The sequence below is a fragment of the Nerophis lumbriciformis genome, linkage group LG28 (assembly GCF_033978685.3).
Source record: "Nerophis lumbriciformis linkage group LG28, RoL_Nlum_v2.1, whole genome shotgun sequence".
In the NCBI taxonomy this organism is placed as follows: Eukaryota; Metazoa; Chordata; class Actinopteri; order Syngnathiformes; family Syngnathidae; genus Nerophis; species Nerophis lumbriciformis.
The window spans coordinates 3,958,866-3,986,676 of NC_084575.2; the positions used below are offsets into that span (position 1 = coordinate 3,958,866).

At 44.5% G+C, this 27,811-nt stretch overlaps 4 protein-coding genes across 4 annotated transcripts in view; 2 read left to right on the plus strand and 2 right to left on the minus strand.

The window, feature by feature from the left end:
• The window catches only part of LOC140680121 (uncharacterized), a 1,112,395-nt gene that overhangs the window by 620,307 nt on the left and 464,277 nt on the right, over positions 1-27,811 (minus strand). The window lies entirely within an intron of this gene.
• Positions 1-27,811, plus strand: part of LOC133570587 (uncharacterized) — a 353,516-nt gene that overhangs the window by 243,816 nt on the left and 81,889 nt on the right. The gene's annotated exons all lie outside the window — the stretch shown is intronic.
• Positions 1-27,811, plus strand: part of LOC133570506 (uncharacterized) — a 335,786-nt gene that overhangs the window by 88,178 nt on the left and 219,797 nt on the right. The window lies entirely within an intron of this gene.
• Positions 17,991-27,345, minus strand: LOC133570527 (uncharacterized). The gene is made up of 2 exons (XM_061923209.2): positions 27,067-27,345; positions 17,991-18,873 (listed from the first exon to the last, which is right to left on the minus strand). The coding sequence occupies exons 1-2, from the start codon at positions 27,170-27,172 to the stop codon at positions 18,032-18,034; spliced, it is 948 nt and encodes a 315-aa protein (XP_061779193.2). The 5' UTR covers positions 27,173-27,345; the 3' UTR covers positions 17,991-18,031.

Here is a 27,811-nt window from a genome sequence, read left to right on the forward strand (position 1 = left end):
AGTTGGACACGTTTCCAGTGAGGGTTGGACTACGCCAAGGCTGCCCTTTGTCACAGATTCTGTTCATAACTTTTATGGACAGAATTTCTAGGCACAGTCAAGGCGTTGAGGGGATCCGGTTTGGTGGCTGCAGGATTAGGTCTCTACTTTTTGCAGATGATGTGGTGCTGATGGCTTCATCTGGCCAGGATCTTTAGCTCTCACTGGATCGGTTCGCAGCCGAGTGTGAAGTCAGAGTCCATGGTTCTCGCTCGGAAAAGGGTGGAGTGCCATCTCCGGGTTGGGGAGGAGACCCTGCCTCAAGTGGAGGAGTTGAAGTACCTAGGAGTCTTGTTCACGAGTGAGGGAAAAGCGGATCGTGAGATCCACAGGGGGATCGGTGCGGCATCGTCAGTAGTACGGACGCTGTATCGATCCATTGTGGTGAAGAAGGAGCTGAGCCGGAAGGCAAAGCTCTCAATTTACCGGTCGATCTACGTTCCCATCCTCACCTACCGTCATGAGCTTTGGGTTATGACCGAAAGGACAAGATCACGGGTACAGGCGGCCAAAATGAGTTTCCTCCGCCCGGTGGCGGGGCTCTGCCTTAGAGATAGGGTGAGAAGCTCTGCCATCCGGGGGAAGCGCAAAGTAAAGCCACTGCTCCTCCACATCGAGAGGAGCCAGATGAGGTGGTTCGAGCATCTGGTCAGGATGCCACCCAAAGGCCTCCCTAGGGAGGTGTTTAGGGCACGTCCAACCGGTAGGAGGCCACGGGGATAATTTATTATCATTTTAAGCAAACGGTGGCAAATTATTTTCACAGAGGCATCACAACGTTCACTATTTCCTTTAACACCACCCCCAACTATTACTAATAAAGGCAGACTTTATGAGTGCCATCAAAGAAGACTTAGGGACAAATTATGATCCAGAACCTTGTATTTTTTAACCTGATTATAAGGAGGATGAGCTCCAAGTTTTAGAAGCTGAGTGATAAGCAGATCAAGCAATTAGCACTATTGCTAAGTGCTGAACAAAAAATACAAAGTATGAACATGAGTCATTTCTGTAGAAAGTGCCCAAATGCTGAAACTGAACTGAAATGCTGATGGAATAGGGCTGGGCAATATGGCAAAAAAAATGATCACGATTATTTTGTTTATACCATCGGATCTTGATTAATATAATTTTTTTAAATGTATTGAAAGGCAGGGTGTCCCGTGCAGGATAATAGCGAATACAGTTGCATCCCTACTATTTACTACCACAGTATCTTGTAACAGACATTTCCGCCATGTTTGATGCTCACAGCTGACAACTGTCATTTTGTTCATATTTATAATTGTGTTTACTAGAGGTGTAACGGTACAGGTAACCCACGCTTCAGTCCATACCTGCTTTTAGGACCACAGTTTTGCTTCTTTTTTCATACATTTTGTGGGGGTATAGAGAACAACCTTTTTCATTACTGTCGTCATGAACGGCTTTCAGCTCATCAAAGCTGTGCTCCCCCCACCATTACCCTCCCCACCAACGCCAGCACTTCATTAAAGGATTTAAAGGATTCAAAGGATTCCAAGGACATCACAGGACTCCAAGAACTTCATAGGACTTTAAAGGCCTTCTCCATCCGAGAGGAGGATGTATGCCAGCAGTTTTTAAAGCTGAATACACGGAAGGGCCCGGGCCGGATGGTGTCTCCCCCTCCACTCTCAGAAACTGCGCGGATCAGCTGGCTCCTGTCTTCACTGACATTTTTAACACCTCTCTGGAGCTATGCCGCGTGCCGTCCTGCTTTAAGACCTCCACCATTGTCCCTGTCCCCAAGAAAGCACGGATCACAGGACTTAATGACTACAAGCCGGTTGCGCTGACGTCTATGGTCATGAAGTCCTTTGAGCGCTTGGTCCTGCCCCACCTCAAGGACATCACCGCCCCCCTCCTCGACCCACTGCAATTCGCCTACAGAGCCAACAGGTCTGTGGATGATGCAGTGAACCTGGCCCTCCACTTCATCCTGGAGCATCTGGACTCCCCAGGAACCTATCCTAGGATCCTGTTTGTGGACTTCAGCTCTGCCTTCAACACCATCCTCCCTGGACTGCTACAAGACAAGCTCTACCAGCTCAGCGTGCCCGACTCCCTCTGCAGTTGGATCAATGACTTCCTGACAGACCAAAGACAGCACGTGCGGCTGGGGAAGATTGTCTCGGACAGTCGAACCACGAACACTGGTACTCCTCAGGGCTGTGTACTCTCCCCCTGGCTCTTCTCCCTGTATACAAACTGCTGCACCTCCAGTCACCAGTCCGTAAAACTGCTCAAGTTTGCGGATGACACTACCCTCATCGGGCTCATCTCGGATGGCGATGAGACCGCCTACAGGAGAGAGGTGGACCGGCTGGCGTCCTGGTGCAGCCACAACAACCTGGAGCTGAACGCCCAGAAAAAAGTGGAGATGATCATGGACTTCAGGAAAGTCACAGCCCCACCATCCCCCCTCACCTTGATTGACTCTCCCACCCCCGTCTCCATTGTGGACTCCTTCCGTTTCTTGGCCACCACCATCACCCAGGACCTCAAGTGGGAGCCGACCATCAGCTACCTCATCAAGAAGGCCCAGCAGAGTATGTACTTCCTGCGGCAGCTGAGGGAACTTAAGGTGCCGACCGAGATGCTGGTGCAGTTTTACTCAGCCATCATCGAGTCCATCCTGACCTCATCCATCACCGTGTGGTTCCCCGGCGCCACAGTCCAGGATAAGCATCGCCTGCAGCGCATCGTACGTGCTGCTGAGAAGGTGATTGGCTGCAAGCTCCCATCCCTCCAGGACTTGTTCTCCTCCAGGATCAGGAGGCGTGTGGGTCGGATCACAGCTGACTCTTCTCACCCTGGACACAAACTATTCTCCCCTCTCCCCTCAGGCAGGAGACTACGGTCCATCCAGACCCACACCTCCCGCCACCTCGGCCATCAGGCACATGAACAATAACTCCTAACAGTAGCTCCTTTGAATTCCTTCTAAGTCTATAACAAGATCTGATAGCTCAGTTACAGCTCTTGTTACTACCAAATCTGTGTATATGTCTTTTATGTTGCACGATTGCACCAAGAAAAATTCCTAGTTTGTGAACCTGTTCTCAAACAATGGCAATGAACTATTCTGATTGTGATTCTGATTATTTTTTCTTTGCTTGTCATCAGAAACATTCTGCAGGAAACAAAGTATCAGTGGTGTACTGAATACTGTAGTACTTTTATTTCAAATAAGCATTTACTAAACAATAATTAAAAAGTTGAATGATTATTTCAGGGACAAAATGTTTTTATCCACAAACTCCAAAATGATTTAAAAAATAAAGAAATAAATGTCTGCAGAGTTTTTTAGTACATGTTGTATCAGAGGATGAGAAACTTTGCAGACACAAACAAAAAGTCTGATTGAAAAATGTTAAAGCACAGGATCACGGTCAATAAAGGCGGATTCACACACCAGTGCGCAATCACCTGTGAGCTGCGCTGAGCGCACCTCCAAAAGAACTTGCGTGCGCGTAACCCCAGCTTCTGCGGGCAGCTGCTTTCCACTGCACTGATGAGAGGGACGACTACTTAAACCACCGCTACCAGAGATCCAGTGCCAGAGCGTAGCGACCTGTACATCGTACCGTAAGCTCGTCTCAAGCTCCCTAGTTGCCTTTTTCAAAGCCTGATCTCTGTGTTTTCCCTGCGTAATTGTCCTGTCCTTCCTCGCCTTGCAGTTCCTTGTGTGTGCCCCTGAGTCAAGCTGTGTGTCTTGTGCTCCTGGATCTTCCCTGTTTTCGTTGTGCTTCCTGGTTCTCCATTCCTCGCTTGCCTCCAGACTACGACGATTCGCTCCTAACCCGGGTGAAAAAACCCCATTAAATAATCTTTCTATTTATTTTCGTCGTATAAACTGTCCTTGCGTGCGCCATTACGTGACGCGGTCACGTGACCTAACGCGGCTATCAGACTAGCATAATACCCGGTAGTGAGCTGCTACCAGTAAGAGCGAGAGGGACACGCTGTGTGAGGTTGCTGCAGGTATGTGACTCGGTTTTACGCTTTAATTATTAACTAATCCTTCTAAACTGAAATGTAATAATGTCGAACTGTAGGAGCCGACTACCAAAGCCGTGGGTCGTCGCACGAGAGTGTTTGAGTATGAATTATGTGCGGGATTGGTGAGTTGCGTTTGTGTAGCTTTACGTAGCCTAGCCGCTGCATTCGTTTTGAATGGAGCTGTTAGCATCTACTTATATGCCCGGTTTCTCTGAATATAGTTAACCCAATGAATGAAACATTATCACTGTCAATAATTGTCTGATTGTTTCTGGTTTGTTTTACTTGCTTTGATGGTTATCAGTGCTATGCATCCAAGGCACTTTATGAAGCAGTCCAGTTAACCACTGTTAACCCTCTGTTTTTCCCTTTTTTTACCAAAACGCAACGTGTTCTTTGCGGTCCTCCTGAACATTCACTTTTTCCCCATCCCTTCACTAAAACCCCTCTGGACACTGCCACCACAACGTGGACTTTACGGGGCCCGTTTAATGAACTCTAAACTCGTGTTGCGCTTATACCATTGTTGGTAGAAAACAAGGACTGAATCAAGTACACCATCCATCCATCCATCCATCCATCTTCTTCCGCTTATCCGAGGTCGGGTCACGGGTGCAGCAGCCAAAGCAGGGAAGCCCAGACTTCCCTCTCCCCAGCCACTTCGTCCAGCTCCTCCCTGGGGATCCCGAGGCGTTCCCAGGCCAGCCGGGAGACATAGTATTCCCAACGTGTCCTGGGTCTTCCCCGTGGCCTACTACCGGTCGGACGTGCCCTAAACACCTCCCGAGGGAGGCGATCGGGTGGCATCCTGACCAGATGCCCGAACCACCTCATATGGCTCCTCTCGATGTGGAGGAGCAGCGGCTTTACTTTGAGCTCCCCCCGGATGACAGAGCTTCTCACCCTATCTCTAAGGGAGAGCCCTGCCACCCGGCGGAGGAAACTCATTTCGGCCGCTTGTACCCGTGATCTTGTCCTTTCGGTCATAACCCAAAGCTCATGACCATAGGTGAGGATGGGAACGTAGATCGACCGGTAAATTGAGAGCTTTGCCTTCCGGCTCAGCTCCTTCTTCACCACAACGGCCCCAAGTGGAGGAGTTCAAGTACCTCGGAGTCTTGTTCACGAGTGAGGGAAGAGTGGATCGTGAGATCGACAGGCGGATCGGTGCGGCATCTTCAGTAATGCGGACGCTGTATCGATAATTTGGTACCACTTAAACTTAAATCCTGTGTTCAGTCTTGTTGCGCTGGACCAGATGTTCCTCCAAGGGAATTCAAGTTACTGGTCAATCCCAAGTTCTTTTGAATGACATATTAAGCTGAGTTTGAATGATCACCAGATCAGAATAGGTATTTTGCGATTTATTTCCAAAGCTTTGGAGAGACCAACCTAAAAACAACACATTCAATCGTGTCGCCAAGTTGATCTAAAACAGTTACGGAAGCGTGCTCTTCTTCAATATGCCAATAGCCCCCACCTTTCAGAGCGAATACACAAGTCCACTGTTTTACTCAGCATGAGACAGGATGAGTTAAGGAAAAGGAGTACTTCTCCTCCTCACATTGCCAAGCTCAAGGTAACTCACAGTGTACCATCGGACATGAGATGGAGAAAAAATAGAAAGAGTACAAATTGAAAACACTAACTATTTCAAATATGACATTAGCAAGAAATAACTCTTAAAGATGTATGTATGTACAGTATATATATCTCTCCGTCAGTCTCCATTACTCTCCATTCTTAGAGCCGAGTTTAGTTTCTTCTGATCCAGCCCAGACATATCATTCACTGTTTTACTTAGTTCTTGTACAGTGCTTTATTAGAGTAACATACAGGTTACATAACGTGGCGAGCAAGCCAGAAGTGGAGAAAAATAACTGAACAATTTTTTTGTGGTACTTATATTATTGTTTTGGGAAAAATGGAAATATTCGAGAAACATGGCATTAAGATTCCAAATGCAGTTTTGATCGAAGACGCGACAAAAACTAAAACCGGCGACAAAGTAGTTGAATTTTTACAGCAGTACGGGTCTATTTCAAAAAAAGAAGTTATAGATGAACCCGAATCTGATTTTCATTGTTCGATTGTCGTAAGAGTACAGCTCGGGCGCCGCATTGGTTGCCGTATGTCCACTTCTGCCGTATACGTATGTGTGTGATATGGAAAAAGTGGCTTATGAAATTTCAGACCTCGCCTCGCTACAGTCTGCGCGGACAAGTTAGGGAAGCGAAAGACCAATGATTACCTCTCCGAGCTAGAAAGAGTTGCGAAACTGACCGGCCAAGATTTTTCTGTCATTCTAAGTGGGTTGATGTCTCTGCTTGGTCAGAAGGTCAACAAGCTCCACACCACCGCCACTGAGGACGAGGCTCTTTCCGAAGACAGTAAAAAGCATTCAGCTGATCTTGCCGCTTTCAACCAGCACGTGGGACTGTCACCACGAGTCCAGCTAGATCCTGCAGCCCAAACCGGCGCAAGACCCCCTCCGCCAACCATGTTGCACGGTAATCTCAACCCACCTGAAGTTCAACGTTATGTAGTCGAACATATCGTGAAGAACGACGATAGCGCTATGAACCTGTCAGCGCAGCGTCTCAGAGCCTTCACAGGAAGATCGCCCAGATCTCCAACAGAGTCCGATTATGACACATGGCGTTCCAGGGTAGAGCTGCTACTGAAGGATCCAGCCGTGTCCGACCTACAGCGCTCACGCAAGATCTTCGATAGCTTGTTACCACCTGCTGCGGATATGGTGAAGCACCTGAAACCGGACGCTCCTCCAGTCGTGTATTTATAGACACTTGACTCAGCATACGGCACAGTCCAGGATGGTGATGAGCTATACGCCAAGTTTATGGACACGTTCCAGGATGCTGGAGAGAAACCGTCTAAATATCTGCAACATCTACAGGTGGCGCTGAACCAGGCTGTGAAACGAGGCGGTGTACTGAACAAAGACTTTGAAAGACATCTTCTGACTCAGTTTTGCCGTGGCTGTTGGGACAACTCCCTAATAACAGAACTCCAACTGAAACCAAGGAAAAAGAACCCCCCAACATTTGCTGGATTTCTGCTCTTGCTGCGAACTGAAGAGAATCGTGAAGCAGCCAAAGCCATCCGCATGCAGCAACATCTCGGCTCTTCACGCTCCAGGGCTGCAAACCATGCGCAGTACGCCTACACAGACAGTGCAGCGAGGGGAGAGATTGCTGCTCTCACCAACGTCACGCAGCAGCTCGCTAAACAGCTGGCCGATGTCCAGAAGCAGCTCGCAACACTCACTGCTGCCCAGTCAAGCTCCAGTCAGTCTGCTGCTTTCAAGCCCACACCTGGTGGTATGTTGGGTAAGGGCCAGGATGCGGGCAAGCAACCAAAGAAACCGTCTTCTGTTCCCAATCCTGGCTACTGCTATCGGTGTGGTGAAGATGGCTAGGTGTGGTGAAGATGGCCACATAAGAACATACTGTGATAACCCCCCGAACTTTGCATTTGTCGCTGCCAAGAAGAAACAGTTCACAGAAAAGCAACAAAGCTGGCAAAGATCTAACTCCTCGTCCAGACCATCTTTAAACTAGAGTCAGTTCCAGTTGTGGGGCAAACCGGAACTGTTGTGGACCCACAATGTCCCAATCCGAAAAAGAAATATGTCAAATGTCAAGAAATGACCCAAAGCACTACTGCTGTACCATCCCGGTTACCTAAAGGCTTGGTCGGATCCCGCTGTAAAGCAAACATCAAAATGTCTGGCGAAGAATTCAACTGTTTGTTGGACACCGGATCGCAAGTAACTACGATCCCAGTCTCGTTCTACAACCAGCATTTTGCAGACCAGCCGGTGAAACCCCTGCGTGACTTACTGCAAGTTGAAAGAGCTGCGGGACAGGTCGTTCCGTATCTCGGATATGTAGAGATGGTGGTCACCTTTCCAAGAGAGTTCCTGGGAGCTGATTTTGACGTCTCAACGCTAGCACTGGTTGTTCCTGACGTCGAAACTCATCAGTCCCAGGTGTTAATCGGCATGAATACACTGGAGCCGTTATACAACCAGCATTTGGGGAGTGACTTCTCCAACTTCCAGCCGACGGCAAATGGCTACAGAGCAGTGCTGCAATTACTGCAAATACGCCACCAGCAACAACAACAAGGCTGCGACGGAGTTGTGAGGTTAGCCAGTAAGTCGCCGGTCCTCATCCCTGCTGGACGCACCACCGTCGTCGATTGCTCAATCCCCACCAGCATGCTGTCTCCCGGTCAGTGGGCGCTTGTGGAGCATCCCGCCTCACCACTGCCAGGTGGGCTGTGTCAAAAATTCTTTGATTATGCTCCCAAGCCAATCCCACAAGAAGATTCCGGTCATCCTGAGTAACAAATCGGACCAGGATGTGACCATCCCACCTCTCTCCACCATCGCAGAACTTGCCGTGTCACCGCAGAACTTGTCACACAGCGTGTCAACAAGCTGTTCACCATCTGAAAGTCCTCGCATCAATCTGAAGCTGAATTTTGGAGAGTCACCTATTCCACCGGAGTGGAAGGAAAGAATCACGGAGAAACTCCATCAGATCCCGGACGTCTTCACACTCAGTGAACTGGACTTTGGACGCAAGAACAAGGTGAAACATCACATAAAGCTGGATGACGAAACTCCGTTCAAACACAGAGCCAGACTCATTCACCCTCATGACATCGAGGCCGTCCGACAACATCTCAGAGACCTGCTGGAGGCTGGTGTCATTCGTGAATCAGAGTCGCCATCTTCGTCACCAATCGTCGTGGTCCGTAAGAAGAACAGGGACATACGCTTGTGCATCAATTACAGGAAGCTGAACCTTCAAACCGTTAAAGACGCCTACCCCTTGCCAAACCTGGAGGAGTCTCTTTCCGCTTTGACCGGTTCAAAATGGTTCAGCGTTCTTGATTTGAAATCTGGATATTACCAGATCGAAATGAATGAAGAAGACAAAGCTAAGACAGCTTTCGTGACGCCCATCGGATTTTGGGAGTTCAACTGAATGCCCCAAGGGGTAACAAACGCTCCATCCACATTTCAGGGGTTAATGGAGAAAAGCATGGGAGATCTCCATTTAAAGGAAGTTCTGGTTTTCCTCGACGATCTCATCGTGTTTTCGGATTCGCTAGAAAAACATGAGCGGAGGCTGCTGCGGGTATTGCATCGTCTAAAAGAATATGGTCTGAAGCTCTCTCCTGAGAAATGTACATTTTTCCAGAAGTCTGTCAAGTACTTGGGACATATAGTTTCGGAGAAGGGAGTCGAGACCGATCCGGACAAAATCCTTGCTTTAAAAACCTGGCCAATTCCAAGAACTTTGAAGGAGCTCAAGTCGTTCCTAGGATTTGCTGGATATTACCGGAGGTTCATAAAGGGGTACTCTGTCATCGCCAAGCCTCTCAATGATTTGACGCGGGGCTATACACCTACCTCCAAGTCCCAGAAGAGATTGAGTCCAGCAAAGTTTCAAGACACGAAACAGCCCTTCGGAGAGCGATGGACGCCTACCTGCCAGCGAGCTTTCGAAACACTCATTGAGAAGTTGACCAGTTCCCCAGTCCTTGGCTTCGTCGACCCAAAACGACCATACATCTTGCATAAAGACGCCAGCACGACAGGGCTTGAAGCGGCTCTTTACCAAGATCAAGAAGGCCAGCTGAGAGTAATCGCTAACGCCAGCCGGGGCCTGTCAGCGAGCGAATCGAGGTATCCTGCACACAAGTTAAAATTCCTTGCGCTGAAGTGGAGTGTGTGTGAGAAGTTTCATGACTACCTGTACGGGGCCCACTTTGTGGTAGTGACTGACAACAACCCGCTCACTTACCTGTTAACATTGGCAAATTTTTGGATGCCAGTCATAGATGGCTTGCTGCCCTGTCCACCTACACTTTCAAGCTGCAGTATCGAGCCGGGAAGCAGAACCTCGACGCAGACGCTCTATCACGCCGCCCTCACAACCAGCCTGCTGACCTGTCAGTGCAGAAGGACTGGGACCTGATTAACAAATTCACGGAATAAATGATAAATGATAAATGGGTTGTACTTGTATAGCGCTTTTCTACCTTCAAGGTACTCAAAGCGCTTTGACACTACTTCCACATTTACCCATTCACACACACATTCACACACTGATGGAGGGAGCTGCCATGCAAGGCGCTAACCAGCACCCATCAGGAGCAAGGGTGAAGTGTCTTGCTCAGGACACAACGGACATGACGAGGTTGGTACTAGGTGGGGATTGAACCAGGGACCCTCGGGTTGCGCACGGCCACTCTTCCACTGCGCCACGCCGTCCCTACGGAAGAACATGTTGTTGAACCGAGTAAAGTGGAAGAACTCGACCCAGACATCGTATCTGCCATCTGCCACCGCTGTCTTTTCACCAGTCAGCCCAGCAGTTCCACAGGAAGTCAGATTACCCTGGTCGAGTCTCTGAGTCTGTCAGCCAACGCAGTCCCTGACTGCTACGCCAGTGAAGACCATCATGGCCTACCAGTTGTTCCTGCCCTCTCACATCTGGACCTCAAGGAAAAGCAACGGGCTGACCCAGTTATCAGAGAGGTCATTCACCAGATGGACACTGGGGAAAAGGTTCCCCCAACTGCAAGGAGCGAACTCCCGGACCGTGCGCTGTTGCTAAGGGAGCTGAATCGTCTCGAGATACAAGAGGACATCTTGTACCGGAAGAGGCATGAAGGAGAACAAGTCTCTTTCCAGCTGGTGTTACCGGAGGAGTTGAAGTCCGTAGTCCTGACGAGCTTGCATGATGACATGGGTCATCTGGGCATCGAGCGGACTTTGGACCTCGTACGCACCCGTTTTTTCTGGCCTCGTATGGCAGCTGACGTGGAGAATAATACCAAGACCTGCAATCGTTGTGTGACATGCAAGGCACTTCCTGAAAGATCTGCACCACTTGTTAACATCAAGACGAGTCGTCCCTTGGAGTTGCTCTGCATGGACTACTTGTCACTCGAACCCGATCACAGCAATATTAAAGACATTCTGGTTTTCATCGGCCACTTCACAAAGTTTGCAATAGCCATACCCACCGCAAACCAAAAGGCAAAGACAGTGGCAAAGTGTCTATGGGAGAACTTCATCCTGTGCTACGGAATACCTGAACGTCTCCACACGGATCAAGGACCCGACTTCGAGTCTAAATTGATAAAAGAACTGTGCCAACTCGCTGGGATCGACAAGACCAGGACAACCCCTTACCATCCTCGGGGAAACCCAGTCGAGAGGTTCAACCGGACCCTACTCAGCATGCTTGGGACCCTTGAGAACAAGAGAAAAGCCAAATGGAAGGAACACGTAAAACCGTTAGTGCACGCTTACAACTGCACGAGAAACGTTGTCACCGGTTTTACGCCGTACGAACTGATGTTTGGCCGTTCACCGCGACTCCCGGTAGCTCTGGCTTTGGCTTACCTGTGCGGGGAAGACAAGCCACCTCTCATTCCCAATATGTTGAGAACCTGCGGTCCAGACTTGAAGAGAGTTTTGAAATTGCTTCGAAGAATGCTGCTAAATCTGGCGGAAGGAATAAAACTTGTTTAGATCAGCGAGTCACACCGTCAAGTCTGGAAGAAGGAGATCTGAGTTCTCGTGCAAAATGTCAGGCTGAGTGGCAAGCACAAGATTGAAGACAAATGAGAGCAGGATGTTTACGTTATTGTGAAGTGTGCCGGGGACCTGCCAGTGTACACAGTTCGGCCTGAGAACAGGGCAGATAGACCCAATCGTACGCTCCACAGAGATCTACTCCTCCCATGCTCCTTCTGCCAGCCAGTGGTGGTCCAGATCCATTGCCAGTTACACCACCACGTCGCCCTGTAACCCGGAGCCGGAAGCCAGTAACCGTTGATCAATTTGAAGACCTGGAGGAAGAGGAATAATATGTACTGTACCTCAAGTTCTCATTCCGCCAACCACTTTTCAGTTCCAGAGTTCGCACGTTGTCGAACCCTCTGCTGAACACCGCACTCAGCGGCTGCCCAGGGCTGTGTATTCCTCACCTGTGCCTTCAGTCATTCCTGTCGATCCTGTCTCAGAAACTGTGCACTTACCTGCCGATGGAGAGTCCTCTGCTGAATCCGAAGCGTCAGCAGCAGAAGAACCTGCAAGCTTACCTTCTCACTATGTGAGGTTGCTACAGGTATGTGACTCGGTTTTACACTTAAATTATTAACTAAGCCTTCTAAACTGAAATGTAATAATGTCGAACTGTAGGAGTCGACTACCGGAGCCGTTTGTCGTCGCACGAGAGTGTTTGAGTATGAATTATGTACGGAATTGGTGAGTTGCGTTTGTGTAGCTTTACGTAGCCTAGCCGCTGCATTCGTTTTGAATGGAGCTGTTAGCATCTACTTATATGCCAGCTTTCTCTGAATATAGTTAACCCAAAGAATGAAACGTTATCACTGTCAATAATTGTCTGATTGTTTCTGGTTTGTTTTACTTGCTTTGATGGTTATCAGTGCTATGCATCCAAGGCACTTTATGATGCAGTCCAGGCAACCACTGTGTCTGCTATGCACCTTATTTGTGGATGCAGTGTTTACATTTTGATACCATTAGAGAAATGAATATTTTGATATAACAATTATTATATTATTTATTCTAATTGGATTTATGAATGATTTATTGTACAATATTAAGGAATATACTTTGCTATTTGAATACAGTAGTATTATTTATTATGTAGTCTTTGAATGTATTTTCTTTTGTGTGTGCACTGGAAACTTGACTGGTCCTGCCCTTTTATACAGGCCAGGTTGGATGGCGAGCTTAGAGCCCCGAACTAGAGTCTGAAGCTTTATGCCTGGAACCAAACTACCTGAACTGAACTGAATCCACCCAACCGAGCCCCGGGCTGGTAGGAGGCTCCTCAGCAGCCGCCCTCTGTTTTCCCTTTTTTTTTACCAAAACGCAACGTGTTCATTGCGGTCCTCCTGAACATTCACTTTTTCCCCGTCCCTTCACTAAAACCCCTCTGAACACTGGCACCACAACGTGGACTTTGCGGGGCCCGTTTAATGAACTCTGAACTCGTGTTGCGCTTATACCATCGTTGGTAGAAAACAAGGACTGAATCAAGTACACTGATTTTGTAAATATTGAAAGTTCTGTGAATTATTGAATATGTGAATGGCCATTCAAATTTACATGTTTAATGTTTGTTTATTTTTCCTATTATTCATTCATATAATTTGGTACCACTTAAACTTAAATCCTGTGTTCAGTCTCCATTACTCTCCATTCTTAGAGCCTAGTTTAGTTTCTTCTGATCTAGCCCAGACATATCATTCACTGTTTTACTTAGTACTTGTACAGTGCTTTATTAGAGTAACAACATACAGGTTACACTTGTCTGACAGCACCGCTCCTCTCAACACACACCTCCAACATTTACAGTAAAACACAGTCTGACACCCGTTTCCTGTTGGTTACACACACTTTATACTATGTATAATATACAGCTATATAATATAATATATTCCATAATATTATATATATATATATATATATATATATATATATATATATATATATATATATATATATATATCATAGGCATCCGTCCGTCAGTAGTGACGATGGGTTGCGCCTGGGGGAGTTCATTCTTTCTTGCAGCGGCGGCTGTGGCTGTACAGCCCCACTCTGGAGTGACAGTCTCTGGTGCAGTTGGCGCAGACGTATGTGGAGGGTTCTGACACAGGAGCATGTCCCGCGTCACGGAGTTTCCGCTTTTGTCTCCTCGCCTGCAACAAGGAGATGTGCTTCTCCTCGGCACGGCGGGTTCCTGTAGCAACAGTGTGCCTCCAAACGTCGCGGTCTTTTGCAGCTTCCTCCCAGTTGTTGTGGTCGATGCCTGCCTGTTTCATGTCACGTTTACACACGTCCTTGAAACGCAGTCGGGGCGACCAAGGGGTCTGGAGCCTGTTGACAGTTCGCCGTACAGAACAGCTCTGGGGAGCCGGCTGGGGTCCATCCTGTGAGACATGGCCAAGCCAACTGAGGCGGCGTTGGCTGAGCATGGTGAACAGGCTGGTGGAGTGAGCACGATCTAGGACTTCCATGTTGGGAACTTTGTCCTGCCATGAGATTCCCAGGATGCGGCGAAGACAGCGCAGGTGGAAGCTGTTTAGCTGTTTCTCATGTCTGGTGTAGGTGGTCCAGGCCTCGCTGCCATACATATATATATATATATATATATATATATATATATATATATATATATATATATATATATATATATGATATGGCCTTTTTTTAATATATCGATATTTTTAGGTATATCACGATACACCAAAAATATGTGGATATGTTTAGTCCATGTCACCATACACCATATATATGTGGATATGTTTAGTCCATGTCACGATACACCATATATATGTGGATATGTTTAGTCCATGTCACCATACACCATATATATGTGGATATGTTTAGTCCATGTCACCATACACCATATATATGTGGATATGTTCAGGACATGTCACCATACACCATATATATGTGGATATGTTTAGTCCATGTCACGATACACCATATATATGTGGATATGTTTAGGCCATGTCACAATACACCATATATATGTGGATATGTTTAGTCCATGTCACCATACACCATATATATGTGGATATGTTTAGTCCATGTCACCATACACCATATATATGTGGATATGTTCAGGCCATGTCACCATACACCATATATATGTGGATATGTTTAGTCCATGTCACCATACACCATATATATGTGGATATGTTTAGTCCATGTCACCATACACCATATATATGTGGATATGTTTAGTCCATGTCACCATACACCATATATATGTGGATATGTTTAGTCCATGTCACCATACACCATATATATGTGGATATGTTCAGGCCATGTCACCATACACCATATATATGTGGATATGTTTAGTCCATGTCACGATACACCATATATATGTGGATATGTTTAGTCCATGTCACCATACACCATATATATGTGGATATGTTCAGGCCATGTCACCATACACCATATATATGTGGATATGTTCAGGCCATGTCACCATACACCATATATATGTGGATATGTTTAGTCCATGTCACGATACACCATATATATGTGGATATGTTTAGTCCATGTCACCATACACCATATATATGTGGATATGTTTAGGCCATGTCATGATACACCATATATATGTGGATATGTTTAGTCCATGTCACTATACACCATATGTATGTGGATTTGTTTAGTCCATGTCACGATACACCATATATATGTGGATATGTTTAGTCCATGTCACCATACACCATATATATGTGGATATGTTTAGTCCATGTCACCATACACCATATATATGTGGATATGTTTAGTCCATGTCACGATACACCATATACAGGTAAAAGCCAGTAAATTAGAATATTTTGAAAAACTTGATTTATTTCAGTAATTGCATTCAAAAGGTGTATCTTGTACATTATATTTATTCATTGCACACAGACTGATGCATTCAAATGTTTATTTCATTTAATTTTGATGATTTGAAGTGGCAACAAATGAAAATCCAAAATTCCGTGTGTCACAAAATTAGAATATTACTTAAGGCTAATACAAAAAAGGGATTTTTAGAAATGTTGGCCAACTGAAAAGTGTGAAAATGAAAAATATGAGCATGTACAATACTCAATACTTGGTTGGAGCTCCTTTTGCCTCAATTACTGCGTTAATGCGGCGTGGCATGGAGTCGATGAGTTTCTGGCACTGCTCAGGTGTTATGAGAGCCCAGGTTGCTCTGATAGTGGCCTTCAACTCTTCTGCGTTTTTGGGTCTGGCATTCTGCATCTTCCTTTTCACAATACCCCACAGATTTTCTATGGGGCTAAGGTCAGGGGAGTTGGCGGGCCAATTTAGAACAGAAATACCATGGTCTGTAAACCAGGCACGGGTAGATTTTGCGCTGTGTGCAGGCGCCAAGTCCTGTTGGAACTTGAAATCTCCATCTCCATAGAGCAGGTCAGCAGCAGGAAGCATGAAGTGCTCTAAAACTTGCTGGTAGACGGCTGCGTTGACCCTGGATCTCAGGAAACAGAGTCACCATACACCATATATATGTGGATATTTTGCCTTAGCCTTGAATGAACACTTGATGCATATAATGACAGCAGTATGATGATTCTATGTGTCTACATTAAAACATTCTTCTTCATACTGCATTAATATATGCTACTTTTAAACTTTCATGCAGAGAGGGAAATCACAAGTAAAAGTGTATTTATTAAACAGTTATTAAGCAGTGGCACAAACATTCATGTCATTTCCAAACAGAAAGTACAAGATTGTCAGAGACATTATAAAACAAGCTATTAGTGCACTTTTGTGCATGATGTCACTAAGATGACATATCAAAACAACTTTAAATTAAAGTGCACTTTTTGTACAGAACGCCACTACAATAGTTAAAAACAAATAAAGTGCACTTTTGTGCAAGATGTCACACAAGATATTTTAATAAGTGTCAAATAAAAATGAGCTGCATAATAGGAAATCAAATAGTGTATGTCCTTCACTATGTGGTAGGTTTTGACGGACGTTATCTCCTTCTGTCGTGGACTATTTGTTTCATACGGTGTTAATGTGGAAATGGTTGCCTCTGCATTTTGTTGGTGTGGCACCGAACGGAGATGTTGACATGCGGAGTTGCAAGCACTCTTCCTTCTCTAGCGGGTGACTTTTTAAATGATGTTACATATCAGCAGTAATGCTGCTTTCGCCCCACACTTGACAAATTACGGTTGTCTGTTTGACATATTCCCACCTGAAGCCAAACCACCGCCAGACGATGGACCTCCTGCTGTTTTTCTTAGGAATGAATTCTTCCTTCATTTGTTACCAGATTGGCACCTTCTTTCTCTCGTATTACCACTAGCACCACAGCTAACGTTACCATGCCGCTGCCTGTCTGCTCCGTGAGAGCGTATGACGTTGCACACGTGACAGTATGTGACGTATGTAAGAAGGTGCGCTTGTTTTATGCCTCTGTGAGAAGGAGAGACAAGAAAGAGTGAGAAGAGCCTGTAGTGTAATGCCTGCAGCTAAAAGCAACTGTGTGAGAACATATACTCCAATATCACCATATAGTCATTTTCTATATCGCACAGATACAAACCCACAATATATCCAGTATATCGATATATCGCCCAGCCCTAATATATATTTCCTTTAATAAAGACCGTGTACCTCTTACCAAGTATACTTACTCGACCCGGAACTATTTATTTGCTTGCCTAACAGAATTATAATGCGACATCCAGTGGACACATTTCGAACAGCAGTTTAACTTTTACTCTAAGCAAACTAATCTCACAGGCCGGATTGAACCTGTTATGCCCGAATGTCGAGGGAGTTGGGTGTTGGGGGTTAATTGTTCATTTGTCTCTGATTTGCACATCAATCAGTCTGACGAGTAAAAGTTGGCACTTTTTTGTGGGATTGATATATATTTTCCCTTGTGGGTTCTTATGTGTTTTACTGCAGCTGCATTATGTGTGAACCTTTTACAGCACACTGAACAACTAAATGGTTTTCCTCTAGCGTGTGTTCTCATGTGTCGACACAAAGCGCTGTTGTGAGAAAAGCTTGTACCACAAACTGAACAGTTAAATGGTTTTTCTCCTGTGTGTGTTCTCATGTGTTGAGTCAAAGAGCTATTTCGAGAAAAGCTGTTGCCACAAACTGAACAATTAAATGTTTTTTCTCCTGTGTGTGTTGTCATGTGTTTAGTCAAAATGCTATTTCGAGAAAAGCCTCTGCCACAAACTGAACACTTAAATGTTTTTTCTCCTGTGTGTGTTGTCATGTGTTCAGTCAAATGGCTATTTTGAGAAAAGCTTTTGCCACAAACTGAACAATTAAATGGTTTTTCACCTGTGTGTGTTCTCATGTGTTCAGTCAAAATGCTATTTCGAGAAAAGCTTTTGCCACAAACTGAACACTTAAATGTTTTTTCTCCTGTGTGTGTGTTCTCATGTGTTCAGTCAAATGGCTGTTTTGAGAAAAGCTTTTGCCACAAACTGAACAACTAAATGGTTTTTCACCTGTGTGTGTTCTCATGTGTTCAGTCAAAATGCTATTTCGAGAAAAGCTTTTGCCACAAACTGAACATTCAAATGTTTTTTCACCTGTGTGTGTTCTCATGTGTTTAGTCAAATAGCCATTTCGAGAAAAGCGTTTGCCACAAACTGAACACTTAAATGTTTTTTCTCCTGTGTGTGTTCTCATGTGTTGAGTCAAATTGCTATTTCGAGAAAAACTTATGCCACAAACTGAACAATTAAATGGTTTTTCACCTGTGTGTGTTCTCATGTGTTGAGTCAAATGGCTCTTTTTAGTAAAACTTTTAGCACAAATTGAGCAGCTTTGACCTCTCTTCTTTGAAGAGCATTCAGAGTGTTTGTTGTCAGTGTGAGTCCTCATATCACCTTCACAGTCTTTATCGCTGCTCAAAGGTTCTTCAACCTCGTCTTCAGCCTCACTATCTGACAGTGGAGCTAAGAGGTTGTCTACTTGTGGTTTCTCTTCATCATCTTCAGTCTTCACAGAGAGAATACTCAGTGGAAACTTGGTGTAATCAGCTTCCTCTCGTCCTAGAAGACATTCTCCCTCCTGAGTGATGCAGAGTTCCTCCTCTTCCTTTTTAATGCAGGGTGGTTGTGGAGTCTCCTGCTTCAAAGTGGAGCTCCCCCCTGACTGAGGGGAAACTTCTTCTGGATTACCGATCAGCTGCTGGACGTCTGCAAGACACAAACAACAAAAACACACTTTCTTCTATGAACTGTATGTGGTTGTACAGTATACTGTTACCAATAAAGTATTGTGGTACTAATCAATTGAAATCGGTACTATACCACCTTTGAAAAGTACCGGTACGGTCGATTAGTTAAAATTTGGTCACTTTATTTATTATTTCCACAGGGCACAAGCGGACATCCACCACTCCTGCACATGCTACCACTACCTCTCCTTACTCGCCCGCTCACTCACTGACTTCACTCAGACAACACGTTGACAAACACACATACTACTCTCATAAGTTAACCAGCTCCCCTGCTGTGCACATGTACAACTTGATGCCAAATATTAGCGCAGTTAAAACTGCCCAAATAGTAGTCAACTAAATGACTACATTTTGTAACAAATTCCTACCATTTGTGTTTTGTCTTTAATAAATGTGTTTTACTGCTACATGGCTTATCTGTGTACATTTATCCATAGTTTCCTTTTTAGTACTTCATTAATAATTGTATTTTTCTTAAAGCACAGACCAGGAGTGGCAACCATAAATCATGAATAGTTGAATATAATGTCAGTAAAACTATGTTCTATTCTAATCTAATCCTTGATTATAGCAGACTATATGTAATATGGAAAATTGTAAATTGTTCTTTGAGTGCAACAAGAGAAGCCCAATGTGTTTAATGCTTTTCAATTTCTATTTTAACCTTGTCAAATTCTTCTTTGACTGGGAGTGTTTAATGTAGTGTAAGATGTTCTGTTAAAATAAAGCCAATATTGACATTTTTCGTAGTTCCCTTTATTTGTAAAAGTATCTATACATTTAGTATCGGTACTACAAGGATAATTATTGAGCCTAAGCATCGTGTCAGTCACACTAAATCATCGTTTAAGGTCCCCCTACTTGGATCATTTTTTACACAGGTAAGTGCGCCGTGTATTTCTTGAATCTCTTAGCTTTGTATTCACCCTTTGATCGTTTACAAACTGAGTTCGGAGAGGAAGTGACGCCAGAAAGACCACGCCACAGCCAGCTTCATAACAACCTGTTTCCACTCGTAGCTAACCACTGGAAAGATGGGAGGCGAATCATCCAGGCATGCTCGTGTTTCTCATTCTTCTACATGTGGTAATCACACATGGATACCTTAAGAGAAAGCCATTGCAGCTATTTGGGATACAACACTTCTCAAACGGCAAGAGAACATTCGAATGTCCGGGTCAGCTGTGATTCTACTAAGCGAAAAACTTTGTCCATTTGTCGAAGGAGAGACAACGAGAAGAGTGTTTCCCACAGGACAGGCATCTATTTGTGGTGGTGTGGTTGAGGGTGGGGGGTGGCTTTATGTACATATTTATATACAGATTTGAACAATTAGTTATTCACTGAAATATATTTATTAATTGTGGTTCTTACAAAAAATATATCTTATAAAATATAAAAGCTAAAATGTCTCTTAAAGCTCTGCCCCTTTAATTAGTGAATACTAAATAATTTAACTTTAGCCTACTACTACAACCATATTATTTACCAGCAACATGAAGTGAAGCAGAGGCAGAAGTGTCCTGCCACAGTCAGTCAACCTCCTCCTCCTCCTCCTCCTGCTGCTGCTGAACAGGTCGCACCTGTGGTCCGGACTGTAAGCCTACCTCCTCTCCAAGTTGAGCCCTTTTCGGCCGTTGAAAATATTTTTCTATACTCATCTGTGTGAAGGAGTGAACATCCAACATTAGAATTTATTACTAACGAGCAGAAGCGCTCTATGTACAGTGCCGTCTAACCTTAAGCGGCAGCAGCTCAACACATGCAGGGTTCAACGTTAAGGTTTTTTTCCACTTGCCCGACTTCTCAAATCTACTTGCCCCAATATTTTTACTTGTCCTGCTTAGGTTTTTTTCTGGCTGTGTAGTGCTCATGGCTTATATCTTACTAAAATCCTTCCTGTTGACTATTTACAACACTACACAGTATTTATTATTATTATTATCTATAATTACATTTAAATGGCATTGCATACATGTAAAATTAAATGCTATTTCACATTATTTGACCAGTAGCAGTTACACCCATCTGAACAGGTCAGCCACCTGTTTAAAGCCCGATCACAGTTGAAATCTTGAAATGAAGGGCCTTTAATGGCCAAAACATTAACCTGGACAACATTTTAACAGCTGGTTGGCTCAGATTTTATTCTTTTCATTGCATTCACATGCTGCAGTGGACAGTGGACAATTTAGCTTCAGTCCACGTGTGTTTATTGACAACAGGGTTATAACCTGGACACGTTAGCTCGTCGGTATGAAAACACGTGACTGTTACTACGTGCATCTGCCCGGCCCCCGAGTCAAACAGCGGCGGTGTTAATGAAGCAGCGTCAGGCTGCTCACTGTCAATGAAACGCTCGGTGAAATCGCGGATTAACGTTAAATATATGACGAGCCGCGAGCGATGCAGCTATAACTTATCTACCTATAACCTATATTACCCTCGTATTTTGATCCGGTCGGTCGTCGTCGTGGTCTTCTTCTTCTTCTTCCGGCCCACCAGGTGAATTAAGTACTATTGGCGGAGTTACAATGCATAGTAGGCTACCGCCACCTACTGCACCGGAGTTGTAACTACAAGCAACATTCACAGACAGTCCCATTGCTTTTATGAGCAGTCGAGCGAGTCAAAAGCCGAAAAATCCATTTGTGGCGGACGTAATTCTTTCGTGGCGGGCCGCCACAAATAAATGTGTGGGAAACACTGGAGAATGCGGGCTCCCATGGATGTGATAAAAAAGGTAGCATCGAGGGAAGACAACGGAAAACGGCGAATGTTTTTGGACTAGCAAAGCAGACTGTATCAGTTATTGTCCGCCATGTATGTCGCAAACTCAACATCTAGGTCCAGAGTATATAAAGTCAGTCTCGGTCCAGAGTATATAAAGTCCGTCTGGGGGGGTGGGGGGTGGGGGGGAAGGGGGGGGACAGCGGCGATGACCAAGAAGAACGCGGAGTTGGAATATAATTACAACATTTTATGTACATATTTATATACACATTTGAACAATTAGTGATTCACTGAAATATATTTATTAATTGTGGTTCTTACAAAAAATATATCTTATAAAATATAAAAGCTAAAATGTCTCTTAAAGCTCTGCCCCTTTAATTAGTGAATACTAAATAATTTAACTTTAGCCTACTACTACAACCATATTATTTACCAGCAACATGAAGTGAAACAGAGGCAGAGGTGTCCTGCCACAGTCAGTCAACCTCCTCCTCCTCCTCCTCCTGCTGAACAGGTCGCACCTGTGGTCCGGACTGTAGGCCTACCTCCTCTCCAAGTCCAGCCCTTTTCGGCCGTTGAAAATATTTTTCTATACTCATCTGTGTGAAGGAGTGAACATCCAACATTAGAATTTATTACTAACGAGCAGAAGCGCTCTATGTACAGTGCCGTCTAACCAGCAGCTCAACACATGCAGGGTTCAACGTTAAGGTTTTTTTCTACTTGCCCGACTTCTCAAATCTACTTGCCCCAATATTTTTACTTGTCCTGCCTAGGTTTTTTTCTGGCTGTGTAGTGCTCATGGCTTATATCTTACTAGAATCCTTCCCGTTGACTATTTACAACACTACACAGTATTTATTATTATTATTATTATCTATAATTACATTTAAATGGCATTGCATACATGTAAAATTAAATGCTATTTCACATTATTTGACCAGTAGCAGTTACACCCATCTGAACAGGTCATCCACCTGTTTAAAGCCCAATCACAGTTGAAATCTTGAAATGAAGGGCCTTTAATAAAACATTAACCTGGACAACATTTTAACAGCTGGTTGGCTCAGATTTGATTCTTTTCATTGCATTCACATGCTGCAGTGGACAGTGGACAATTTAGCTTCAGTCCACGTGTGTTTATTGACAACAGGGTTATAACCTGGACACGTTAGCTCGTCGGTATGAAAACAGGTGACCGGGTCAAACAGTGGCGGTGTTAATGAAGCAGCGTCAGGCGAAACCGTCAGTGAAACGCTCGGTGAAATCGCGGATTAACATTAAATATATGACGAGCCGCGAGCGATGCAGCTATAACCTATCTACCTATAACACCTGTAAAAATGAAGCAATGCTACCACGCTAGCAAGCGTTAGCTAGCCGGCTATGAGCCACCAAGCTGCTAACTATCGCCAAAAGGCACCATTTAAGTTTTTTTCCCCATGGCATCCTGGATCAAGGCTTTCAGCAGCTTTTGGACATTTGAGGTAGAAACGTAGGAAGCGCCATCATTATGAAAAGTAGTCGGCGAGTATTTTGGTCCCGTCCGTCCGTCCCTCTTCTTCTTCTTCTTCTGGCCCACCAGGTGAATTACCGTATTTTCCGCACCATAAGGCGCCCTGGGTTAAAAGCCGCGCCTTCAATGAACGGCATATTTCAAAACTTTGTCCACCTATAAGCCGCCCGGTGTTGTAAGCCGCATCTAACTGCGCTAAAGGAATGTCAAAAAAACAGTCAGATAGGTCAGTCAAACTTTAATAATATATTAAAAACCAGCGTTCTAACAACTCTGTTCACTCCCAAAATGTACGCAAATGTGCAATCACAAACATACGTATATCAACATGGACAGAGCTTCGTGAAAAAAGCCACCCGGCCTCTTCGCGTAAACTTAAACTTACCTTAACCACTCGCTCATCTTTTCTTCATCCATCCCTTCGAGTTAGCTTTTATGATGACGCCGGCTGGAAAGGTCTCTTTTGGCAAGGTCTTCCTTTTGAATATCACCATGGGTGGAAGTTTCATTAGCATGGCAAGCTAGAACCACAGTGAAGGATGACTTCTCATTCCCTGTGGTGCGAATATTCACCGTACGTGCTCCCGTTCCACAGTGCGGTTCACAGGAATATCAGTTGCTGTGAAATACGGTGGTAATCCGTGTGCGGATGGAGAGATTGCGTCTTTTCATGAACCGGATCCTTGTCGCTTTGTAGGAGCCATTTTGTGGTCTTTACAGATGTAAACACACAAAGGAAATGAAACGTACGGTGATATCCACGCGCTTTTTCTTCTTCTTCCGGGGGCGGGTGGTTGCTTACAGTAGAAGAAGAAGCGCTTCCTGTTCTATGGGGGCGGGTGCTTACCTTGGCGGTTGCTTGCGTAGAAGAAGAAGCGCTTCCTGTTCTACCGGGAAAAAAGATGGCGGCTGTTTACCTAAGTTGCGAGATCGAAACTTTATGAAAATGAATCTTAATATTTATCCATATATAAAGCGCACCGGGTTAAAAGCCGCACTGTCAGCTTTTGAGTAAATTTGTGGTTTTTAGGTGCGGCTAATGGTGCGGAAAATACGGTAAGTGCTATTGGCGGAGTTACAATGCATAGTAGGCTACCGCCACCTACTGCACCGGAGTTGTAACTACAAGCAACATTCACAGACAGTCCCATTGCTTTTATGAGCGGTCGAGCGAGTCAAAAGCCGAAAAATCCATTTGTGGCGGACGTAATTCTTTCGTGGCGGGCCGCCACAAATAAATGAATGTGTGGGAAACACTGATAATAGTGAGAGTCCAGTCCATAGTGGATCCAACATAATAGTAAGAGTCCAGTCCACAGTGGGGCCAGCAGGAAACCATCCCGAGTGGAGACGGGTCAGCAGCGCAGAGATGTTCCCAACCGATGCACAGGCTAGTGGTCCACCCCGGGTCCCGACTCTGGACAGCCAGTACTCATCCAGACGGCAACCAAACAACTGTAGGCTAGTCTTCAAAATACGCTGCTAACGAGTCGACCAAACAACTGTAGGCTAGTCTTCAAAACACGCTGCTAACGAGTCGACCAAACAACTGTAGGCTAGTCTTCAAAACACGCTGCTAACGAGTCCACCAAACAACTGTAGGCTAGTCTTCAAAACACGCTGCTAACGAGTCCACCAAACAACTGTAGGCTAGTCTTCAAAACACGCTGCTAACGAGTCGTTGCTCGCGACTTCAACACGTCTATTTGTTTCTGTTACTTGACGACACGACAAACCGTACAGAGACTTTGTTAAATGTGACAAAATACTCACCTCACCTCTAAACCACCACATGATGACAATAAAAACACACTAACAGAGTTGTTGTTTTGCTTTTAGTTTCTAAATGTGACTTTTGCATTCTTTCATCTCCTCTCATGTGAACTCCACTGCCTTCTTTTTTATTAAATAATTATAATTAAAATGAATTAATTAAATTATTTATTAATATTATACTGTAATATCGTACATGGTAAGTGTTATATATTGCATACATGTTATAGACATAATATAATATATCTGTATATATAATATACTGTACACATATTATGTATATATGTTATATTTTATATCGCTATATTTAGTCTATTTATACCTGCATTGTCCCTTCCATCCTTACACTGTCCATCATTGTAACTGAGCTACTGTGTTGAACAATTTCCAGAGTTTCCCACACATTCATTTATTTGTGGCGGCCCGCCACGAAAGAATTACGTCCGCCACAAATGGATTTTTCGGCTTTTGACTCGCTCGACCGCTCATAAAAGCAATGGGACTGTCTGTGAATGTTGCTTGTAGTTACAACTCCGGTGCAGTAGGTGGCGGTAGCCTACTATGCATTGTAACTCCGCCAATAGCACTTAATTCACCTGGTGGGCCAGAAGAAGAAGAAGAAGACGACGACGACGAAGGATCAAAATACGAGGGTAATATAGGTTATAGGTAGATAGGTTATAGCTGCATCGCTCGCGGCTCGTCATATATTTAACGTTAAGCCGCGATTTCACCGAGCGTTTCATTGACAGTGAGCAGCCTGACGCTGCTTCATTAACACCGCCGCTGTTTGACTCGGGGGCCGTGGCAGACGCACGTAGTAACAGTCACCTGTTTTCATACCGACGAGCTAACGTGTCCAGGTTATAACCCTGTTGTCAATAAACACACGTGGACTGAAGCTAAATTGTCCACTGTCCACTGCAGCATGTGAATGCAATGAAAAGAATCAAATCTGAGCCAAGCAGCTGTTAAAATGTTGTCCAGGTTAATGTTTTGGCCATTAAAGGCCCTTCATTTTAAGATTTCAACTGTGATCGGGCTTTAAACAGGTGGCTGACCTGTTCAGATGGGTGTAACTGCTACTGGTCAAATAATGTGAAATAGCATTTAATTTTACATGTATGCAATGCCATTTAAATGTAATTATAGATAATAATAATAATAAATACTGTGTAGTGTTGTAAATAGTCAATGGGAAGGATTTTTAGTAAGATATAAGCCATGAGCACTACACAGCCAGAAAAAAACCTAAGCAGGACAAGTAAAAATATTGGGGCAAGTAGATTTGAGAAGTCGGGCAAGTAGAAAAAAAGCTTAACGTTGAACCCTGCATGTGTTGAGCTGCTGCCGCTTAAGGTTAGACGGCACTGTACATAGAGCGCTTCTGCTCGTTAGTAATACATTCTAATGTTGGATGTTCACTCCTTCACACAGATGAGTATAGAAAAATATTTTCAACGGCCGAAAAGGGCTCGAGAGGAGGTAGGCCTACAGTCCGGACCACAGGTGCGACCTGTTCAGCAGCAGGAGGAGGAGGAGGAGGAGGAGGTTGACTGACTGTGGCAAGACACCTCTGCCTCTGTTTCACTTTATGTTGCTGGTAAATAATATGGTTGTAGTAGGAGGCTAAAGTTAAATTATTTAGTATTCACTAATTAAAGGGGCAGAGCTTTAAGAGACATTTTAGCTTTTATATTTTATAAGATATATTTTTTGTAAGAACCATAATTAATAAATATATTTCAGTGAATAACTAATTGTTAAAATCTGTATATAAATATGTACATAAAGTGTTGTAATTATATTCCAACTCCGCGTTCTTCTTGGTCATCGCCGCTGCCGCCGCCACCCCTCGCCCCTCGACCACACCACCACAAATAGATGCCTGTCCTGTGGGAAACACTGATTTCCCTTGTGGATCATTAAAGTTTGTCTAATGTCTAAAGTCGAATGTCTAAAGTCGAATGTCTAAAGTTGAAAGTCTAAAGTCGAAAGTCTAATGTCTAAAGCTAACAATCATGGCGGCTCTTTGTTTACATTCTTCAACAAGGTCGGCTCATTTCCATTTCAAGGGCTTGAAATTGAAATAGTTTTGAAAAGACAAAACTTCAACTCACTCACCTTCATCTTTCGTCTTTATGTCCGTTGGTGATTTTCTGGAAGTTGATTCTCTTTCACTTTCTCTTTCAGCGGACGTCGCCATCTCAGCAGAGCAGCAGTCGTCCATCTTCTATCGCGTCTTCAATCTTCACTTCAGATATGGCTCCAAACTCAGTGCACGTTTCGTGGCTTTGGGGAATAGAATTGCGATATGTGTTGTTATATTTGCAGTGAATCACAGGACTTTAACATCGTCAATTCGACAATTCTCCGACAAAGCATAGCACGTGGTCTTCGTCTTTTTGCTTCGCTTCAAGTACATATGCGCATGCGCTAGAAGCGCGCGACTTCCGTTTCCTACTCCACAGCAGTGATGTTTCAAAATAAAGGCATTTTAGTCTTGTTTTAAAACAATGGTTGGCAAATGTGTCAATCATCAAATAATCAATAACTAAATAATATCCTTCTGATCTCTCTCTCTCTCTGTATGTCCACTACTTGCTGTACATAACAGACCTACACTCTTTCAATGTCCATTTCTCGGTTCTCAATTGTTGATGACTGATGATAACAACCAAATCTAACCCCCCCGCCTCCACACCCCGAATTGTAAATAATTCAATGTATACTCCCTGATGATGATCTTGTGTGATGACTGTATTATGATGATAGTATATATGATAGTATTATGATGATAGTATGATAGTATTATTGTCCAGGGTGTACCCTGCCTTCCGCCCGAATGCAGCTGAGATAGGCTCCAGCA

What these genes read in the sequence shown, in the direction of transcription:
- LOC133570527 (XM_061923209.2), bottom strand. Translation starts at nt 27,172, where the DNA reads ATGGACGACTGCTGCTCTGCTGAGATGGCGACGTCCGCTGAAAGAGAA. An exon ending in CATAAAGACGAAAGATGAAG is followed by an intron (nt 18,874 to 27,066) that starts GTGAGTGAGTTG and finishes TGTGTCTTGCAG; the next exon opens with ACGTCCAGCAGCTGATCGGT.